Source organism: Copadichromis virginalis, linkage group LG20, assembly GCF_057382275.1.
Source record: "Copadichromis virginalis isolate Kocher_CV1m ecotype Utaka linkage group LG20, C_Virginalis_male_GT1.1, whole genome shotgun sequence".
Taxonomy (NCBI): Eukaryota; Metazoa; Chordata; class Actinopteri; order Cichliformes; family Cichlidae; genus Copadichromis; species Copadichromis virginalis.
Window position 1 is genome coordinate 17,861,509 of NC_140637.1, and position 19,084 is coordinate 17,880,592.

The following is a 19,084-nucleotide window of genomic DNA, read 5'->3' on the forward strand; positions in this document are numbered from 1 at the left end:
ACATTTTTTCTTCTCTCGCTCAGACCCAGAGCACAAACGTGTTACTTCCATTTTCAGAAGGAGGAAGTGCAATGTTATATCTCTCCTCCTCAAGTAACGTTCTTTTAGATACGCTGAGTTTATGCGACCTCTTATACACATTTTTAAAAAAAGAGACGATTATGTACAAATAAAACACATTTTATTGACAGTTAACAACATTCAAATTAATTTAAAAATGTACAGGATGAATTACAATGTTAACAGGTCTCTTAGTCACATTTTAAAAACAAAAAAAGGACTTCACTAATTCTTGCTTAAAGAGGACCCACTGTGCTTCGTATTTTGAGTATTTCAGTCTATTAGAACAGCTTTGCATGCTTCATTTGAAATAATGCTTAGTGGACTTTACTGCAAGCCCTCAGATGGTCCAGAGCACCCAAAGTCCTTTCAACAGACTTCTTTCTGACCAACTGTCCTTTGCAAACAGAGGTTTTGAACAGCAGATGGTTCAAACAGCAAATAAAGATCTTATGCAGCAGCAGCTAAAAACTGTCACAAATAAGGAAATGAGCATTTAGAGCAGTCTGAAGTCTGAGCTTTCTGCTCTCAGGATTACTTGGACTTGCTAACCTCAGTACTTCAAACTTGTTTAAGATGAGCACACCCCTTGTAAGAGTTATGTATATGACTGAGATAAAAACAGTGAAAGCATAACAGGTCCACTTTGAAGCCATTATTGAACACAATGAAAAGTTTCTGGTACTGATTAAACATATGCAGCATTTATAACACTGGATGAATTCATGTACAACTTTAACTGGTCTTTGCCAAGCATGTTAAAAAAAAGAAAGAAAAAGAAACACTTTCACAATGTGACATAATAAATAGATTCTTTGGTTTTCAATTATGGATGTTCAGGCTCACATAAAAACTTTGTTTCGGTTTTCACAAACCTCTCACACATGACTGTCTGTTTGACCTTCATGAACAGCAGCAAAAAACAAAAAAAGAAATCCCATAAATTGCACCGTATTTTGCCAGGTCACTGGGAAACTTCACGATGACCATAATTGTGACAGTAATTTTTTTTTAAATGGATGAAATATCACATTAAACGCATTGATTAGAATCCATGTTAAATTCACTGAAAACATTTTTGATCATAAGCAGTTGTTTGTGTGGAACTGCAGACTAACCCTCGAAGGCCATAATTAGCTGAAACGGTAAAGTTTGGGGAAATGGCAGATTTGTCAGTCATAAAAGTAAAAGTAAACCATAGCTGACAAATGTCTCAGGCAAAGAAAATATTGCCTTACAAAACTAATACATGTAAGTTCTGTAAAATCTGACATGGTAGGGAAGTAGATTTGTGAAATGTAGACATTGACTGAGCAATTCCAAGGAACTGTCCACATCCAAAAACGGAATTTCCACTTTTTTTCTCATTCAAAGCATTTGCTGCAAATCTATATATGACCCCAAACAAAATCCTTAGTTTGAGCTGTGACAGGACTGATCGAGGCAGAACACTTTGCTTTGTATTTTCATACATTTGTGTTCTCTCCTCCGGTACAGGACATATCGCCTGCTCCATCACATGTAAAAACACTTTCCTGTTTTTTTTGATGTAGGCGAAGGCTCTTCACGTTATCCTTCATCTTGTGTAGTCAAACTTTCTAGTTTGGCTTTGGATGAGAAGATGGGGCTAATTTAATGAAAAAGAGGGCTTTGGTTGACGTTCTGTGTGCAGTACCTCTGTTCAGTTATAGCAGCTAGTGCCCACCTACACTTTGACTCTCTCCAGTCACCCAGTCAATGATAATAAATGACAAACTCATGACCATGAAGACAAATCCCAATGCAGCGAAGCATATGGCCTGCAGTAATAAAGGATAAGAAAACAACATGTGTATTAAGAACAGATAAAAGCTAATATATGGAGATTAACATGACCAAGAACAGTTAATACCATCTTTGATAGAGGAAGGATATACCTGAATCTTAGATCTTGACCGCAGGGGTTCCTGGTCTTCAGGAACAATTCGGATATAGAAAATTGCGGGTAGGATGAAAATGAGGCTGGGGGCAGATGTGGCTCCTGTAGATGATAGCACAGAATAAATAAGTGAGTTTATTTATTACACAGCAAAATCTCCAGTGTTAAATTAACACTAGAGAGTGTCTATATGGGTCCACACCTCTGAGTGTTAAATACAACACTGTTTTAAATTAACACTTTTGACAGTGTTATATGTTTAAAAGTAACCTAGTCAGTTTTGAAGATTAACAAAGACTAACACTCAGCAGTGCTGATTTTCTAACACTGGAATATTTCTAACATTTTCAGTTATTTTCCAGTGTTAGAAAATCAGCACTGCTCAGTGTTAGTCTTTGTTAATCTTCAAAACTGACTAGGTTACTTTTAAACATATAACACTGTCAAAAGTGTTAATTTAACACTCAACAGTGTTGTATTTAACACTCAGAGGTGTGGACCCATATAGACACTCTCCAGTGTTAATTTAACACTGGAGATTTTGCTGTGTAGAAATAATTCATAGCATGATTTACAGATGATCTAGTCAGTATAATAAAAATATTTTACTAAACCTTTTTATACTCAACCATAAAACACATTTTTGTTCATAAAACAGCCAAGAATAAAAGGAAAATGACATCTGTTACAGTTATATGAAAAAGTCAGTTTGAATGTAGACTATGAAGTCCTGTAAAAAAAAAATTATACTCTATGTACACTATGTTGTTTAATTTCACTGAGGTTAGTAGGCATTTATTTATGCATCCATATTTTAGATGGGTTGAGGTCTGCATTTTGACTGGGCCATTTTAGTTATTTCGGCTGTAGATTTCCTGGTGTGTTTGGAATCACTGTCGTGTTGCATGAGCCAATTTGGGCCAAGCCTTATTTGTCAGACAGATGGCCTCATATTTGATTCCAGAATTCTCTGGCATACAGAGAAGTTCATGGTTGGCTCAGTGACTGGAAGGTGCACAGGTCCTATGGCTGCAAGCCCAAATCATCACCCCTCCACCACCATGCTTGATAGTTGGTATGAGGTATTTGTGCTAATATGCTGTGGTTTTTTTTTTGTTTTTCAAATACGGCACTGTGCATTATGGCCAGATAGCTCCATTTTAATCTCATCCATCCAAAGGACATTGTTCCAGGAGTCATTTGTTCCGACGCATGTCATGTTGTTATGTTCTTTAGAAAGAAGAAGCTTTCTTCTCGCAATTCTTCCAAATGATCCATATATACATATTTTTTCTATTTGTACTATCATGAACTTAGAGATTTATGACTTTAACCGAAGCTTGTAAAAAAAATCCCATATAGAGTCAAGAATAGCCCCAATTTCGGAACTGAGCAGCTGCATTTTTGCTGTGTAAACATACCAATAATGCCAAAGATGTCACGGATGGAGGGCACCAGGATAACAAGAAGATTGACCACGACCAGGAGACAAAAGGCAATGCCAATGTGTCTAACCCAGTGGAAAGGCTTGTCAGCGAAGAAGATCTGAAGCACGGCCTTGCGGATCTGCAGACAGTAAGAAAATGAAGAATAAGATCAGATGACAAATATTAAGACTGATTATCTTTTAAACCTGATTTAGGTTCATTGCTTTAAGTAGTATTAAATGAACAGCTATTAAGAAGCTGTTGGGTAAAGTCAACTTTATCCAAATCTTTTAATGGGTGTTTTCTCACATTTGCTAAAAAAAATAGTTTATTATGTTGAAAATCTAGACCTTAACATAGTTTAAAGTTTCAGGTTAAAGAGGGACATTCAGAAGCATTTTTCTACCTCTTTAACAAATAGTTAAAGGGTGGGTGAAATATGCTCAGCTGGATACTACTTTCATATTTGTATATTTAGTATTAAGCTAGCTTAACCTTTAAACTAGAACCAGCTAGCATGTTTTTGTGAAAAAACTTGGCATTACCTTTAGAGCTCACAACAAAAGCAGGCTCGTTGGTCACAGTAGTTCCCTGTTTAAACCACAACTTATCATTTTTGCAGTATGGTTTTTACGTAGTTAAGAAATAATAATACAACGTGTTAACTAGCAAGCTGTAGCTGTACAGTAGCTGATCCTGGTCACAATCCTTAAGCAAAGGCTTCAAAGATGTCACCCTCCCTTCATTTAGCTCGCTACTATGTCAGTCTCTATAATTTAACTCTAAAGGGCTTAGACTGCGCATTCTTAAAATTCCTACTAAAATGTTTTATTCCATTAAAAAATTGTCTGTCAAACAGTCAACTATTAATATTTCTTAAATTAGTTAAAGAAGGTTAAGTTAAAAAAAAGTCCTTATAGTCAATACACTCCTGAAAGTGAAAGAGTTGTTTTGGGTTTCATCGTTCTACTGTGGCACAGCACTGAAAGAGTCAAACTTTTTCAGTACATTAATTATTTTCATTTGGCAGAGCCAGTTATGTGATGCAGAGTCCACATTAGCAGTTATTGATTTGTGATGTTAGGATTTTATGGCTGAGATAGGAACACTGTTAGGAAGCATTACAGAAGTTGGGACTATAGACTGCTTAATGCTATGTGTCCTTGTGTTTACTATGAACTTGCAGCATAATTCTAACCTGTGTGAACCTGGGTAAAAATTGTCCAAAAATATTAAAGTTTTCTCAGGCCTATCTAACAGATAAGTTTAAAAATGAAATTCTTCAAAATAACTGTTGCCTTGGAGTGCCACTGGGCTCAATACTGGGCCCAGTATATTCAGGTCAGTATAATTTACTCACACAAGGAATCATGAATCACTTCTGCCTCACTCACATGATGCCAGTTATAACTGTTACATAGACAACAGACTTGAAAACCGATTTAATAAATAGCTACAGTATCTTTAGGTTCGTTCAGATGTCAAGGGTGATTATGTTTGTTGTTTGTTTTTACTTAGCCAATGGTCTGTATATTTCTTTAACAATTAACTAATGTAGAAAATAGTCAATTACCAGACTAATTGCTACCCTTCTGTTAGTTTTATTCAATTTTTTAAAATCTATATTACTGCATTTTTCTTTGTATAATACACAAAAACTCAAAAACTATCTCTCTGTGTGTGCATGTGCATATGTCTGTGTTTTTTTGGTCACCACCTAATCTGACACGATCAAGAGCTGAACAGCCAAACCTGACTTACAGGTAAAACTTATCATGTTACCTAGCAACTACCTAGCCACATATATAGATAGTATAAAATACGGATGTAGCTTCTAGGATAAAAAAAAGAAGCATATTTTGCAGAAGTGCTTTAAGCCAATTTCTGATCTGAATGCCACCAGATGGCGATATATGTGGCTGCAAAAGACTTAGTCCTATAGTAGTCTATGGGAAAACTTCTATCTTGACCTGTGTAAAAACTTCCTGGTTCACTTTTTGGGCTCAGTCACTCATTATGGTCATATTGAATTTAAAAAAAAGTAAATCTTATTCAGACAGGGTTTCAAAATGGAGGATTATCTATTTATCTGTGAAGTTGTACAATCATTGGCTAAAAATTTGTCAATCATGCCATTACACATTTTTATATGTGGACCCACAGTCACACCCACTTTAATGTCCCTATAGCATCATATGAAAGCATATGGAAAGAATATGGAAAGTTAAGCCTTTTGCTCTCATAGTACATGTGCCCTTAAACAACATCTTGTATAAACATTCTTCTTCTCTTTTATGCAATTATTATCTTAAACTAATATCACTGATGTCTTACCGGGAAGAGAACCACAGGAACAGTCAGAGTTACAGCTACAAGCACAGCCAGCCGTACACAGAGGATCAAGACATCCAGTGGGTCCACGCGAATATAGGTGTGTAACAGCTCTGACTCCACAGCGCCTAGACACAGAGAAGCAGACAGCCTTTTATATACAGTATCTTGCGTGGTTTCCTTCTTTCACAATACTGTAAGTTAAATCTCACAACACTTCAAAGCAGAATAACAAAGTGACCATTCACTTGTATAGCCATGAAAGGTCACATCTTACCATAAAAAGTGAGGTAACCAAAAAGAGCTGTCAGCAGATACATGACAAACATGGCCAGGATGGAGATGTTAGCAACATTCTGCATGCGTTTCTTGGTGGCACTAGAGTAAAGCAAAACCGATAAATTACAATAATTTGTCTTGAAAACTTACAGTGTGAAGCAGTAAAAAAATAAAAAATCAAAACTTACTTTCGGAGCTCAGTGTAGATTGGTAGCACTTCTGGGTGGCAGACAAAGGCAAAAGCCAAAATTGGGATGGTGTATGCCGTCTACAGCCAAAACACAGCAAAGGTCAGTAACACAGTTATGGTTGCTATATTCTTAACGCTGCTGTTGACATAACACACCTTAGTTTCGTCGACTTAATACACTCCGGTGCAAAAAATATAACGTGCTGTGCAAATCATTAAATAAAAATACACATGACACAGCAGGAAACTAGGCTCAGGCACCGTGGAAATGTTTGTTCACTAACCTGTGGGTTCATGGTAAATAGCTTGGAATCACAGAAGCCATCTGCTGTAGAATCAACACTGTAATGCTCAGCAGCAGTTTTGTTATGATGATCATCTGCCAGTGGACATGGGATGTTGAATTTCTTGTATATCACCTGGGGAGACATGCTCATAGCTTAATCAAAGATAAATATTTAACAGAAGCGCGGTGGGTTATATTGTATGTATCTTTAATGTCTCACCGAAATGAGAAAAAACACCATACAGGAGAGCGAGAAACCGCTGGTATAGCCAAGGTAACCTGGATCGCAATAACAGCACAATGTTAACGTTATTCATGGTCTTAGACAGTAGAGAGAGAAAAGGAGGCAATAATGTCACTTTAATTTAATCAATGCAGGATATGAAAACAAGGCAGAACAAAGGATAGTGTAAACATGATGCAAGTAGGGGAAGATGAGTAGTAATACTAATAATTGCAAAAAAAGAAAAAGAAAATGTGCAACAGAATGAAAAACATACCAAGGTGTTTCATGAGTGCTAGAGGAAAGATGATGAGAACACTAACTATGATGATCAAGTAGTTTCCATTCAAGAACCACTCTCTAAGAGACAGCCAAAAGAACAGATGTCAAAAAAAAAATTAGTGTGTTCCTAAACAAAAATGAAACTGATTTATGTGACTCTAAGTTAGAAAATTGCTTTCACACTCACCCCGTGTTCGCCTGTTTACCGAAGAAAGCTTGAATAACCAGTGGGAGCTCAGACTTTACGATGAAGAGATAGCTTGACATAGCTGAAAAGAAACCAAAACAAACGTATTTTGCGTTCATATTTATATTTACCGGTATATATAGTTTTATGACCGGCGTCAGAGGTAAAGGAAATGGAAGGAAAATTTACGACATTACCTCCAATGTTATGTACTGTTATGATGACAGCAGCCAGCATTTTCCCTGGGTGGCCAAAAGCCCGATTTCCAAGCTGCTCATAAGCCCGGATGCCTGAAAACACATAAACTCTGTGTATGCGTTCAAGCTATCAACATACAAATTGCTCTGTGGCTACATGCTTGGTAATTCTCTGCCTTACCCACAACTCCAGCACTTTTTAGCAGAAGATGAATTGAATATGCGGACAGAAGAGCAATGCAGACCAACAGGATTCTGAAACACATAAGACATTTACATTCTTTTAAAAAAAACATATTCACAAAACTATTCTGTTACTCTGAAGTTCTTGTGATTGTTGTCATTTTGTTTTTTAGTTGTTGTTTTTTCCCACTCACACAAGAGAGTTTGGCTTTGAGAGACTGACTCTCCAGTCAGCCGTTACCTCCCTTCCCCCTGCCACATAGCACAGGTCTGATCCAACCAGGCGTGTCTTGGATCTGATCAGTGGGGTCTATATTTAACCACTCAAGTCTGATTTAGAGAAGCCGCATGTGCATGAGCTCTAATGCACAATCTGACAGATCACAGTTTGCACATTAGAAGTTGTATGTAGCTGTTGATGTACACCGATAGGTCACGGACAGAAACATCAGTTATCCCCTTGCCATCACACAAACCTGCCCAAACACAAATAAACACAAAGAACAAGATGATACACACTGGTGAGGCTCTACTTCTGGCCTTATAAGGACCCTCTATTAAATATATCCCATCTGTATCTACTATTGCAAACTGTGACCTTACAGTGAAAGACAAACACAGTTTAAATAGAAAACAAAGAAACCATTCTCTAGAGAAAAGGAACTAAAATGATCTTTAAAATAAGAGAAAAGCAAAGACCGTTAGCTTCTAAGAAAAACTATTAACTCTCAGTCCTAAACAAAACGACTTCAGTTTGCAGAAACCTTAGCTGTGTCAGTCTATAGTTTATATGCCCAAATGCTCACATGATAAACAGCCCTGCTGTAGCCTCTAGGAGAGCACACATTCTACTTTACCCAGTTACTAAATATAAATCACAAGAAGCTGAAATCAATCTGCTGTAATTCAGTTTGCAAAAAAAAAAAGACACAATTTCAGCACATCAGTGTGAGCAAATACATTCTCCTATATGAGTGGAAACATACACACACACACACACACACACACGCACACACACACACGCACATGCATAGTGACAAAGGGCACAAAGTTCAGCGAAAACTGGGGTTTTCTGTTTGGCTTGGAGACTCACATAAAAAGCAAGATCCCTGTGTTGGACATTGCATAAGCCAGTCCCAGGATCCCACTGCCCATTATGGCATTACTGAGGTTAAAGATGGACATGCCAAACGAAGTCTTTCCCTCGAACTGCAGCAAGAGGACAACAGAGGATGCCATTTGAGTTCACAGACAGAAATTACATAGTATTTACTGTATTTCAGTTTACTAAAACAAAGAAGCACTCACATCTGTAAAGTGGGTTTCTTTCTTTGCACCAGGTTTATGTGGGAGAAACTCCTCCTGCTCGGCCAAGGCATCGATTGGATCAAACCTGCAACCAAAGATTAAAAGTGAGCTAAAACTAGGAAGTAGAATGAGCTTAAAAAGCTGTAAAACACTCACATTTGGTAGACGAAATTTAGAACGTCCCTGAGTTTAATTTTGACCCAATTGGTGTGATAAGATACACCCAATCAGTCCCTAAGTCTTACCCATCGTCTTTGCTGTGTCCGTTCATCTTCTGAAGCTCCATTTTGGTTGGGTTGGTTGATGTAATTGCTGAAATAAAAAAAGAGCAGTTTTCAGACTTTTAAATAGACATATTCACATAAAAAGTATTTGCCTAAATTTGGAAATATTCATGCTAGCAGAGGGTATGATGACAACTCTAGTTGTTTTTACTCTGCATACATAACATTCCAACATGGTCCATGCACCAGGCTTCTCAACTTTCCATTATTTATGAAAAAACAAAAATGTGCAGGTTGACCTCGTCGTGTGCTTTTGTACATTGCGCCTTATACATTTTCTATGATATATGTTGAAGTTGTTAGATTTAATTCTGGCTTCCTAAAGCAGACTTTGTTGGTGTTGTTTAATTGTATGGTCGTTTTCTGGAGGGAAGATATGGTTCCTTAAAAAAACCCCAAAAAACCCCCAAAAATAACTGAGAATGAAGGAGTTGCTTGGGAATGTACTTTTAAAGAGAAACGACTAGATTGTTGTTCTTGCAAAGGACAAGAAAAACTTAACAAAAATCCTTGTAAACTCTTAATTTGAAGTTCTCCTTCCTACATAATATATATAGATAAAGATAAATAAATGACAGCTAAGTTGATTCACAAAATAAAATTCCCGGGAAACTGGCGGTTTCACGTAGGGCGCCATTCAATTTTATCCTTGTGTGTAATTAAAGGCTGTAAATAACAAATGTTGTTGTAGGACTTATGTTGCTCTAATCTGCCATGAGCCACACAAAGCTGGCATGGAGACACTGCACTGGAAATTAGCGTAGGTCTGTGCTCCTGCCACAGGGTCATGAGATACTTCTCCTCTCTTTCAGCCAAACTGCCCTCAGGGTTTTCACATCTGACCCCTAAGGTCAGTCTTGCGCTACATTTTGCCATTCCTTAAGAGTTTCACACAAAACTGGAATTTCACATGTCCTACGCTCTGCACTGAAAAGGCCTGTAAACGTGTAATAAACCATACACCTCTGAGCTTGATAGCAGTGGGCAACTGAGATAAACAAAGGACTGCTGTGTAAATGGCGCTTTTTAGTCTATATACAGAGTAGCTCTTTCCCTGCTCATTGGCCTCAAGTCAGCTTTGGTTTGAGCAACTTTCTTTAGCCACATACCCACTAACTTTCCCATGGCCCATAGCCAACACACACAACCAACAAACCAACGACTAAATGTCAGGGACAGGCTTTCAAATGGTGGGGGAAACCAGCTGTTCAATTTCTGGTATCTTCCCTTAACAAAAATTTGTCTAAATTAGTTCATGACTTACCACAAAAATACATTTTTAACTCAAAATTTAAAGACTTTTTTTTTAAGTTGCAACAAGCCTTGTTGCAAAAGAGTGTGTGAAACCCAGCGCACCAGCTGCTTGTTCAACATTTTAGTTTTCACTGGCCCTCAGAGCAGCTTTTCCACAGAGTGGGGAAAAAGCTTATAACAAGAAAAAAATACTTCTGAGTTTTTTGTCCTAATTTTTATTTTACACCCAAGCTTCTCCTCTGCAGGGAGTTCATCTTTTAGTAATTACTAAATATGTTTAACTGATACATGAACCCATCTATGGACAACCTTTATGATGAGAAAAATCAAAACATATCAGGTTAAACATGATCATACATATATATTACTGTATCTTAGTATCCAGCAGTGCTACCACATGGCTTTTGTCTGATGCAAGACCAGCTCACTATTGACAGTTAGCCCTTCCCTTTTGTACAAGGAACTCACTTAAAGGACACGCATTTGTGCTCCAACTCACCCTTGCGATTCCCACAGAAAGCTAGGTTTCTTTTCTGAATATTAACAGAATAAATCCTTGTGTAGATTCATTCAATTTTCAGACTTCTAGTGGTTCTATGTAGCTTTGTTCTTAGGAGTCTCACCAAATCTTCTTGATAGTAAGGAGAGGAGAGAGTGAGAGAGATTAGTCAGGCTGGGAGGGAGAGCTGCAGGAAATGGGAACACCCATACTTAACCCTTTGTTAAACCAGCAACACAGGTACTGCTGACGTTGGAGAGGCTTTGTAGGGATCCTCTCACCAGGTGGTTGCAGTGGAAAGGTGTGAACAATAGTGGGTATAGCAAGGCAATAAATCACATGTGAATTTCACAGAAAGTCAGTACTTCAAACCTTCCACTAATCCCACATACTCATTATTCAGAAGGGCTTCTGGTCTTTAAACAAAAGCTCAGCCGTGTTATTGCAGAGTATGCAAGCAGAAAGGTGGGTGTCATCTCTGATGGGTTTTATTATAGCTTTAATAGATATTCACTAACAGTTTTCCTCCCCTCTGGAAGTCATGCAGATTGTAATTAGCTTAGGAGATAAGTGCTTATTTAAGACTGATCACATGTGGCGGTGCTTAAGAGTGGATTTGTTGTGTGTGCGCTTGATTGAAAACAAACCCTGAGACCTGAATTCAAGCGTTACCGGAAAAGAGCACGTCATTAAAACATGACACATTTACAGATCTTTCAAAGGTTCTCACACACTTCAAACACCTCAGAAAGGCGAATATTTTCATTTTGATCAATAACAGAAGACATCCCTGTCATTTATACATGTATGCAGTGATCAGCAAATTTACTGGATCACCACCAAATGGAAGGTTCATAAGAAAGCTTACCTAAACTAAAACGTAAAGATAAATGTGTTTCTGTAATGTGTTAATCCACCTGTATGCACAAGCTCTAAGATCTAAATCATATATTTAATGCTAAAATTCCATTATTGCTGTTATTAGTGAATTTTCAAGCTGAAAAGTAGTATGCTTTTTTTTGTTGATTTTTATTTTTTATTTTAGTAAAAATGCCAAACTGCAGTTATTTATTCACATTCCCGAAGAGATAAAATTATGTGGTTTAATATTGCTTGCTTGGTTGATTAATTTCAGACTTTTCAGAGAAGTCCAATGTGCCGGCTCAAATTTGGGTATAAAAATGTGAATTCAGTTTGTTATATTCTTGATAAATAGCACTATAACTTCTTAGTTTTAAGGAGATTTTTGAGAGATTTCTAAAAAATGTTTTTATGACAGGCAGTCTAATACATTTGTTAAGCACTCTATGTCACCTAAATGAAGAAATGTAAACATATTTTGAATGTGGTCTAGGTGTTAGAAATGTCATCTCCTAAGAACTGTTTCAGTTGGTTGATAAGATTCAATGTAACTGGCATATAAGCTTTACACGAAGAAACACCCACATTTCTTTATCTCACCATGACACACACACATGTTGGAACATATCTGTTATATAAGTTCATATCTTCTGATGATGCACACTGCTTTGTTTTAACATCTCTGAATGACTTGTTTTTTGCATATTAAGAAAGCTGGATAAAACAGACAAGGTCACTACTTTTTAGAGTAAAGAGCGGGTTAGAAGATCAGAACAGTAAACGAAAGCAATGAATTTGCGTACAAATACAGTGAGTGTTATCTTTGTAGTGAACAGAGCAACTACTATATTTGATGTAGAAAATGCTCCGTGAGGTGACATTCTGTGCTGGTAAAATCATGCCCTGACCATTTAACTTTGTTTCTTGGGACAAAAAGTCAAGCAAGCATCTGCAGCCGAGATGATCTCTCATTTCATCTAGTCATTTAAATTTCCTCTGTGCTGTGACAACGACCAACATGTGCGCAGATGACAATAGAGATACAACCTATAAGGGTTAAAGCAGAAATGTGCAAATGTTATTTGTTTTCTTGTTTCTGTAATGAATACTAATAGTCACCAGTAGCTATAACAGCAATTTGCTAGACATCTTTTGCCGTCTTGGAATGGGAAGTCGTGCAGCTCATGTCTCCAGTCTTTGTACTCACCTAATTACAGTTAGAAGGAAGATGAATGTATTCTGTCCAGAAAAAAGTAACAGGATAAAAGTTCAAACTTCCTTGGTTCAAGTCCAAAAGCAGCTTTTCACAAGGTCATGAGCTCCTCTTTGGCTCTAAGAGCAGAGGGGGGAAAAAAATGGGGGAAGGAGCAACATTGCAAATGCGCGCGTAAAGAAATTTCCTCTTCTCAGGAGCCAAGGCACTCCCACACTGATCAGGGTATGTGCTGTTACTTTATGGAGCATTTGGACATTGATACTTTCTGTTCTACTTCTTTTTTGAAGTAATATTTCTACTGTGAACCCTAAAACTGATTGGTAAAAATACATCTGATACCAATTTAAATGCTCCACTTCCTGGCCTGCATAACAGTTGTTGTAATACGGTCATGCAGCTGGTAGTGTGAATAACACGTGCTTCTGTGGAAAGTTACATTTCATTTCAGCAATGCATCTACTCACTACTGTTGCCATCTAGTGGGTAAAAACATATTTTTTAATGTTAGGAGAGTCAAGAGTCAGGGGAAAGTAAAGAGATCTGGAGAACATGCAAACTTCACACAGAAGAAATTTGAATCCAGGACCTTCTTGCTGTGAGGTAACAGTGCTAACCACCAACCTAAGTGCACAAAAAAATTATAACTAACATCTTAAAAACGCATACATATTATGTGACACAGAAACTAAAATGGTGTTTATACACAGGCCTGTCGGACTACGACTTTCATCTTTCATTAATTAATACAAAAAGGTAAAAGGTCCTTTAGCCCAAAGGTAATGTGCTCTAATAGTTTGTTTGGTGCAACAAACTGTAAAAAACAAAAAAACAAAACAAAAAGCAGTAGCAGAACTATTTTTGTAATAATATATAAAGAAGGAAAGTTAATAATCCTGAAATTGTTGAAGCTGAAGCTTAAAAAAAAGCAACAAACCCAGCCATGAGAAGCCATAAGCCAGAGTCAGCACACCCATCGTGCCAGTCCCAAGCCTGGATAAGTGGGAAGGGCTGCGTCAGGAAGGGCATCCAGCGTAAGAGTTTTGCCATACCCAAGATGTGGATCATCAATAAGACTTCCACAACATTACCATAACAGTGCTGTTGACCAGCGGGTGCCAATGGCCAAAGATAGAAGAGTGTGGGGGAAGGAGTGTTCAGAGATAGCAAGAGAGACATAGGACTGTGGTGTTAGAAGAGCTTGTTAGGAATAGGGTGAGATGGAGGCAAAAGACCCAGCCTAAAAGGAAGAAAACATCTAATTACCCCAAATGTTTCACTAACCAAGTGAATGTGAATAAGCAGAACCTTTAATCAACAAATCTAATCTGCTCACTTATTTCAGCGTTTAGAACAAATGGAACCAAATTCAAAGTAATATAAAACTACTGTGTTTTATTATTTTGATATGAAAAAGAAAAATACAACAACCACAACATACAACTATGACAAATGTTAAAACAATTGTTGCTGAAACTGATGGACCTTAATGTAAACATGTCACTTTGCTTTGTCAACCCATGCAAAGAAATTGCATCGAGCCTCAGGGTTGGACGCATGTCCCTGAGGACGTGCACACACAAAAAACTGTTTGCCCATGTTTGGCCCCTCCTTTTTTACAGTACGAAGAACACATGGTTCTTCGTGGACCTTACAGCACGGTGGGGCAGGTGGTCCACGAAGCACCGACTTCCAAAACACTGACGATGTCCCTTTCTTTGCATCTGACTGCGTCACAGTGGGCTGAGGGATTGAATGTTCTGTGTTCATATGTTGGTCAGTATCAGCTGTGGAGCACTGCTGTGATGAACCGTCAGAGATAAGCTCAGGACCTTCAGATTTGGTGTCTGCGACAGAGAACACTTCTTCAGTTATGGGTGGTTTGGCAGCTTCATCCAGATTTAGTGGTTTTTCACACTGGTTAACGTTTTTGGTTTTAAAAAAGGCAAGGAGGTTGCCCTTAGGCTTTGAAGAAGCATTTACCGTCTTAGTCTTTTTTCCCTTTGGGGCAACCAAGTCAGATGTCAATGAACGTTTTTTAACAGAGATGTTTGCAGCTCCAGAAGGATTTAAATTTTCTCTCCTTTCCTCCTCTTCTTGAGAACCAGGCAAAGTATTTTTCTGCTCAGATTGGGCTGATTTTTGGTCCACCTTAACGAGGAAGCGTGAGAGTTTCTGCTGTTTACCTGCAAACTCTGGCAGGTAGCGAGTACAGAAGGGGGGAGGCTTTGGGCTAGAAATGAGTGAACAGCTCAGCTGCCCCCAGACAGGGCAGTGGTCTGAACCCTCCACCTCTGGCATGATGTCGGCTCCCACGAACTGCTCCTTGGCAAGCTGGCAGTCAGCAAATATGTAGTCAATGCGTGTTCCATAGTTGGTCTGCCGAGCTCCAGTGAGAGTAGACCAGCATGTAAAGGCGTTGATGCGAGTTGGGTGGAAAAAGCGAAAGGTATCCACAAATTTCCCACTGTGGAGTGGATCTGTTTCTTCGCATTCTTTGTCATGTTCCTCCTCATCGCTCCCTTCTTCCTGTTTGTCACTGTACAAAAAGCCATTCAGCCATTTCCTCCCAGGGTTTTCGCCAAAATCATCCTAAATAATGAAAGTTTCATTATTATTTATTTATTTATTTATTAACCTTTATTTAACCAGGAAAAGTCCCATTGAGATTAAAAACCTCTTTTGCAAGGGAGTCCTGGCCATTATTATGGATAATAATGTAGGAACATCTGTCATTTTATGTAATATTATTTCAATCCTCTACATTAAGGTCACTTGTTGATCATTGCTTTCTTGCTGAGACAGATTCCACTCCTGTGTCTGTTCATTAAATAGGAAGCTGTAGGTAGAAGTCATTTTTCATGTAGCATATAAGGTTTGGGGGAGGGGTTTCCCCACTTCCTGTTTTTGTGTAATTTAATACAGTAATGAAAATGTAAACCCCATGAAATAATAGCAACAGAACCACCTTTGGCAGCAGTAACTTGAAATAATCCTTTCATGTATGGCTTTATTAGTCTCTCACATTGCTGTAGAGGAATTTTGGCCCACTCATATTTACAGTATTGCTTTAATTCATTGAGGTTTGTGAGGATTCATTCATGCAGAGCTGTGTTAAAAATCACACCACAGCAATTAAATTAGGTTGAGATCTGGACTTTGGGCCACTGAAATGGCTCAATTTTCTTTCTTTTTCAGCCATTATGTTGTAAATTTGTTGCTATGCTTGGGATCACAGCCCTGTTACATGCCCCAATTTCTGCCAAGCTTTCGCTGTCAGATGTGTGGCCTTGCATTTGACTCTGGCATACACTGGTATAGAGGGGAGTTCATGGCAACTCAATGACAGGTGCACAGATTCTATGGCTGCTAAAAAGCCCAAATCATCACCCCTCCACCACCACACTGATGACAGCTGGCGTGAGGTGTTTTTGCTGATATGCTGTATTTGGTTTTCTCCACATATGGTGCTGAAGGACACGTTTCAGAAGCCTTATACTTTGTTCAGAACTATTACATAAACCCATGTTATGCTGTTAAGTTGGTTTTTTTTAGAGAGAGAATAGGATTTCTCTTGTAAACTCTTCCAAAAAAGACACACTTGTTCAGTCTTCTTCTAATTCTATTGTCAAGAATTTTAACAACCCAACTAAAGCCTGTAGAGTGTCGCTCATGGGTTTTTACAAATTCTTTGAGCTTTACAAGCGATTGAATTTACTGGAATGGCCATTCCTGGGAAACCTGAGCCATTGTGTAAACACCTGAAGGCCCCAGACGAAACAATTTTCCACAATATGTGCTTTGATAGAGCAGGACGAACCTTCTGATTAATCATTGTTCAAGAAGCTGGCTGCTATTCCCCCTCTTAAATCCTATGGAAGCAGTAAGGCTGTTCTTAGTTTTTCACAGGATTCTAGATATTTAAAAAGTCTATATACTACTATATACATGCATGTAGAGTGTGCGGTGTCGCTCATATATACATATTATATGTGTGTGTATGTATGTATATATATATATATATATATATATATATATATATATATATATATATATATACACACACATACATATATACACACACATATCTATACACACACACACACACACACACACACATATATATACATATACACACGCACATATATATACATACATATACACACGCACATATATATACACATACACATATATGTTATATTGGTATTTTACTTACAATTTCACTAGGGTCACAGTGATCTATTGGTCTATGAGATGTATTTATGTCTCCTAAAACAATCACATGGCTGGAAAACAGAACATAAAAAAGCTTAACTCATTATCTATATACATTTGTAGAATTTAAAGAACAATTTTAAATAATTTCTCAAATGTGTGATAAATAAAATATTTCTCATCATCATCATTGCTGTCCAAGAATTGAGATTTTATCAGAATATATATAAATGTTATTAAATTAAAGCTATGTAACCATGAACACAGAAGCAGCTATTTTCTAATATACTGTTTTATTTGTACTAACTTACAATTCAATAAAATTGTAAACACCAGATAGTGTTTAGCCTCATTTTACATACAGCAAAACATGTGGCCCACTGCCAAAACTCAAAGACGTAATGATTTACTGGAAGAGCTGCGTTGTTCAAAATTAGCACAGTGCCTTAGAAAAACATCTGTGGCGAAACCAGGATACACCTGCATCTCTTGTAACGACAATGTTTTGCTCAGCCAGTGAAACATTATGAATTTCTCACCTTCCATCTTTCAGCACAGCTTCAGCTCGACTCTGAAGTAAGTTGTAGAACTGTAGTTTGAACCGCTTTCGCTCTGGCTTTTCTGGGTCAGCCCTCGGACAGTATACGTTAATAACAGTAAGGGTTTTCTCTTTATCCTGACATCTGTTGGGATAAAATAAAACTCAGTCAATAAAAGGCAAGCACAAAGTGGGATTCCCCCACTAACTGAGAAGAATTGAGAATTTTGAGGAGAGAAACATAAAAATTGCTGATTATTTGTTTTCAAGTGCCACATGTAAACAGATAAATATGCCATGCAGCACACTTAAAACAGGAGCCTTAACATATGATATTTCCTCTCACTTTATTTTGTGTTGTGTGATTACAGCACGGCCTTCATTGTCCAACAGCTGCAACTCCTCACTTGAAAACTCAGTATGGTCACCATAGCATCCAACAGCATCTTTGTGGTTGACCAGCAGACCTGTGAGGCCCTCCTCAGCAGCAAATGGAGTGGCCCTGTCCTTACAGTAGGTGGCAACACCTGTGCACAGCGGCAATGTGAGGTGAATTGGGTGTAATGCAGTTTTACGAGGAAATTTTTCAGTAAAGTATAAATGTGGCATTATATTTTAGAAGACTGCACTTTCTTGAATGTTGGCACTTAATATAACTGGATGATAATACACGAAAAAAAAAAACACTTTCAAGGCTCACAGACGCAAAATGAACTGTTATATAACTTTGTATTGAACCTGAGTAGCCACTGCGCCCTCGGCTGTAGCTGAAATAGGAGTTGTATCCGTCAACAATAGCAATCCTTTCATCTAGCAAGTCTCCTGTGGAGGAGAAAGTAGGGGTTAACGTTTTTATTTTCATACAGTTTCATTCTAACTGTGGCGCCTTGCACGATGACAGCTCCCGCGTTTTCAAACCAGCTATTGCTAATCACTTACGCGTCACTTTTGTCTCCTGAATACAAATAACATCTGCGTCCAGGGAATCAAGAGCCTTTTTTATGCCGCCTCTGAAGGCCCTAATGCCGTTTATGTTCCAAGTAACGACCTTCATTTTGTAGCACTGCAACTGGCTGGAGCGGACACACCGCTCCAAACAGCCACAATAATGTGCACATCCGGAAGAAAAGCGGAAGGCAAGAACGGTACGACCGGAAGTGTTTTCACTCACTGATTTTTCTTTTTTTAATTAATTAATTAATTTACATTTTTTTAATTTCAGGGTTTAATGTTTAACTCACACGCCCTGTTAGAAACAACTGGCCCAAACTAGCCATATAATAAAAAATAAGGTTCTTAGTGAGGTTGTATTGCCTCGTTGCTAAGCTAGAGGGGGTCCTCGTGCCTTG

General features: G+C 38.0%; 2 protein-coding genes across 3 annotated transcripts; both read right to left on the bottom strand.

Moving 5' to 3' along the window:
* Positions 1 to 159: 159 nt before the first annotated feature.
* Positions 160 to 13,326, bottom strand: LOC146684594 (sodium-coupled neutral amino acid transporter 3-like). Of its 2 annotated transcripts, none has more exons than XM_085444318.1 (16): positions 12,977 to 13,326; positions 9,117 to 9,183; positions 8,872 to 8,956; positions 8,657 to 8,772; positions 7,562 to 7,635; positions 7,381 to 7,473; positions 7,184 to 7,265; positions 6,992 to 7,074; positions 6,712 to 6,770; positions 6,490 to 6,624; positions 6,204 to 6,283; positions 6,014 to 6,114; positions 5,740 to 5,864; positions 3,400 to 3,544; positions 1,977 to 2,080; positions 160 to 1,859 (listed from the first exon to the last, which is right to left on the bottom strand). In XM_085444318.1, exons 2-16 carry the CDS (start codon positions 9,155 to 9,157, stop codon positions 1,755 to 1,757), a joined length of 1,428 nt encoding a protein of 475 aa, XP_085300444.1. In that variant the 5' UTR covers positions 9,158 to 9,183; positions 12,977 to 13,326; the 3' UTR covers positions 160 to 1,754. The 2 variants fall into 2 exon arrangements, with proteins under 2 accessions (XP_085300444.1, XP_085300443.1); XM_085444317.1 differs by lacking the exon at positions 12,977 to 13,326 and adding an exon at positions 10,909 to 11,306.
* Positions 13,327 to 14,357: 1,031 nt separating this feature from the next.
* Positions 14,358 to 18,874, bottom strand: apex2 (APEX nuclease (apurinic/apyrimidinic endonuclease) 2). Its single transcript, XM_085444316.1, has 6 exons — positions 18,675 to 18,874; positions 18,474 to 18,557; positions 18,082 to 18,262; positions 17,737 to 17,880; positions 17,199 to 17,268; positions 14,358 to 15,574 (listed from the first exon to the last, which is right to left on the bottom strand). The coding sequence occupies exons 1-6, from the start codon at positions 18,787 to 18,789 to the stop codon at positions 14,483 to 14,485; spliced, it is 1,686 nt and encodes a 561-aa protein (XP_085300442.1). The 5' UTR covers positions 18,790 to 18,874; the 3' UTR covers positions 14,358 to 14,482.
* Positions 18,875 to 19,084: the final 210 nt, after the last annotated feature.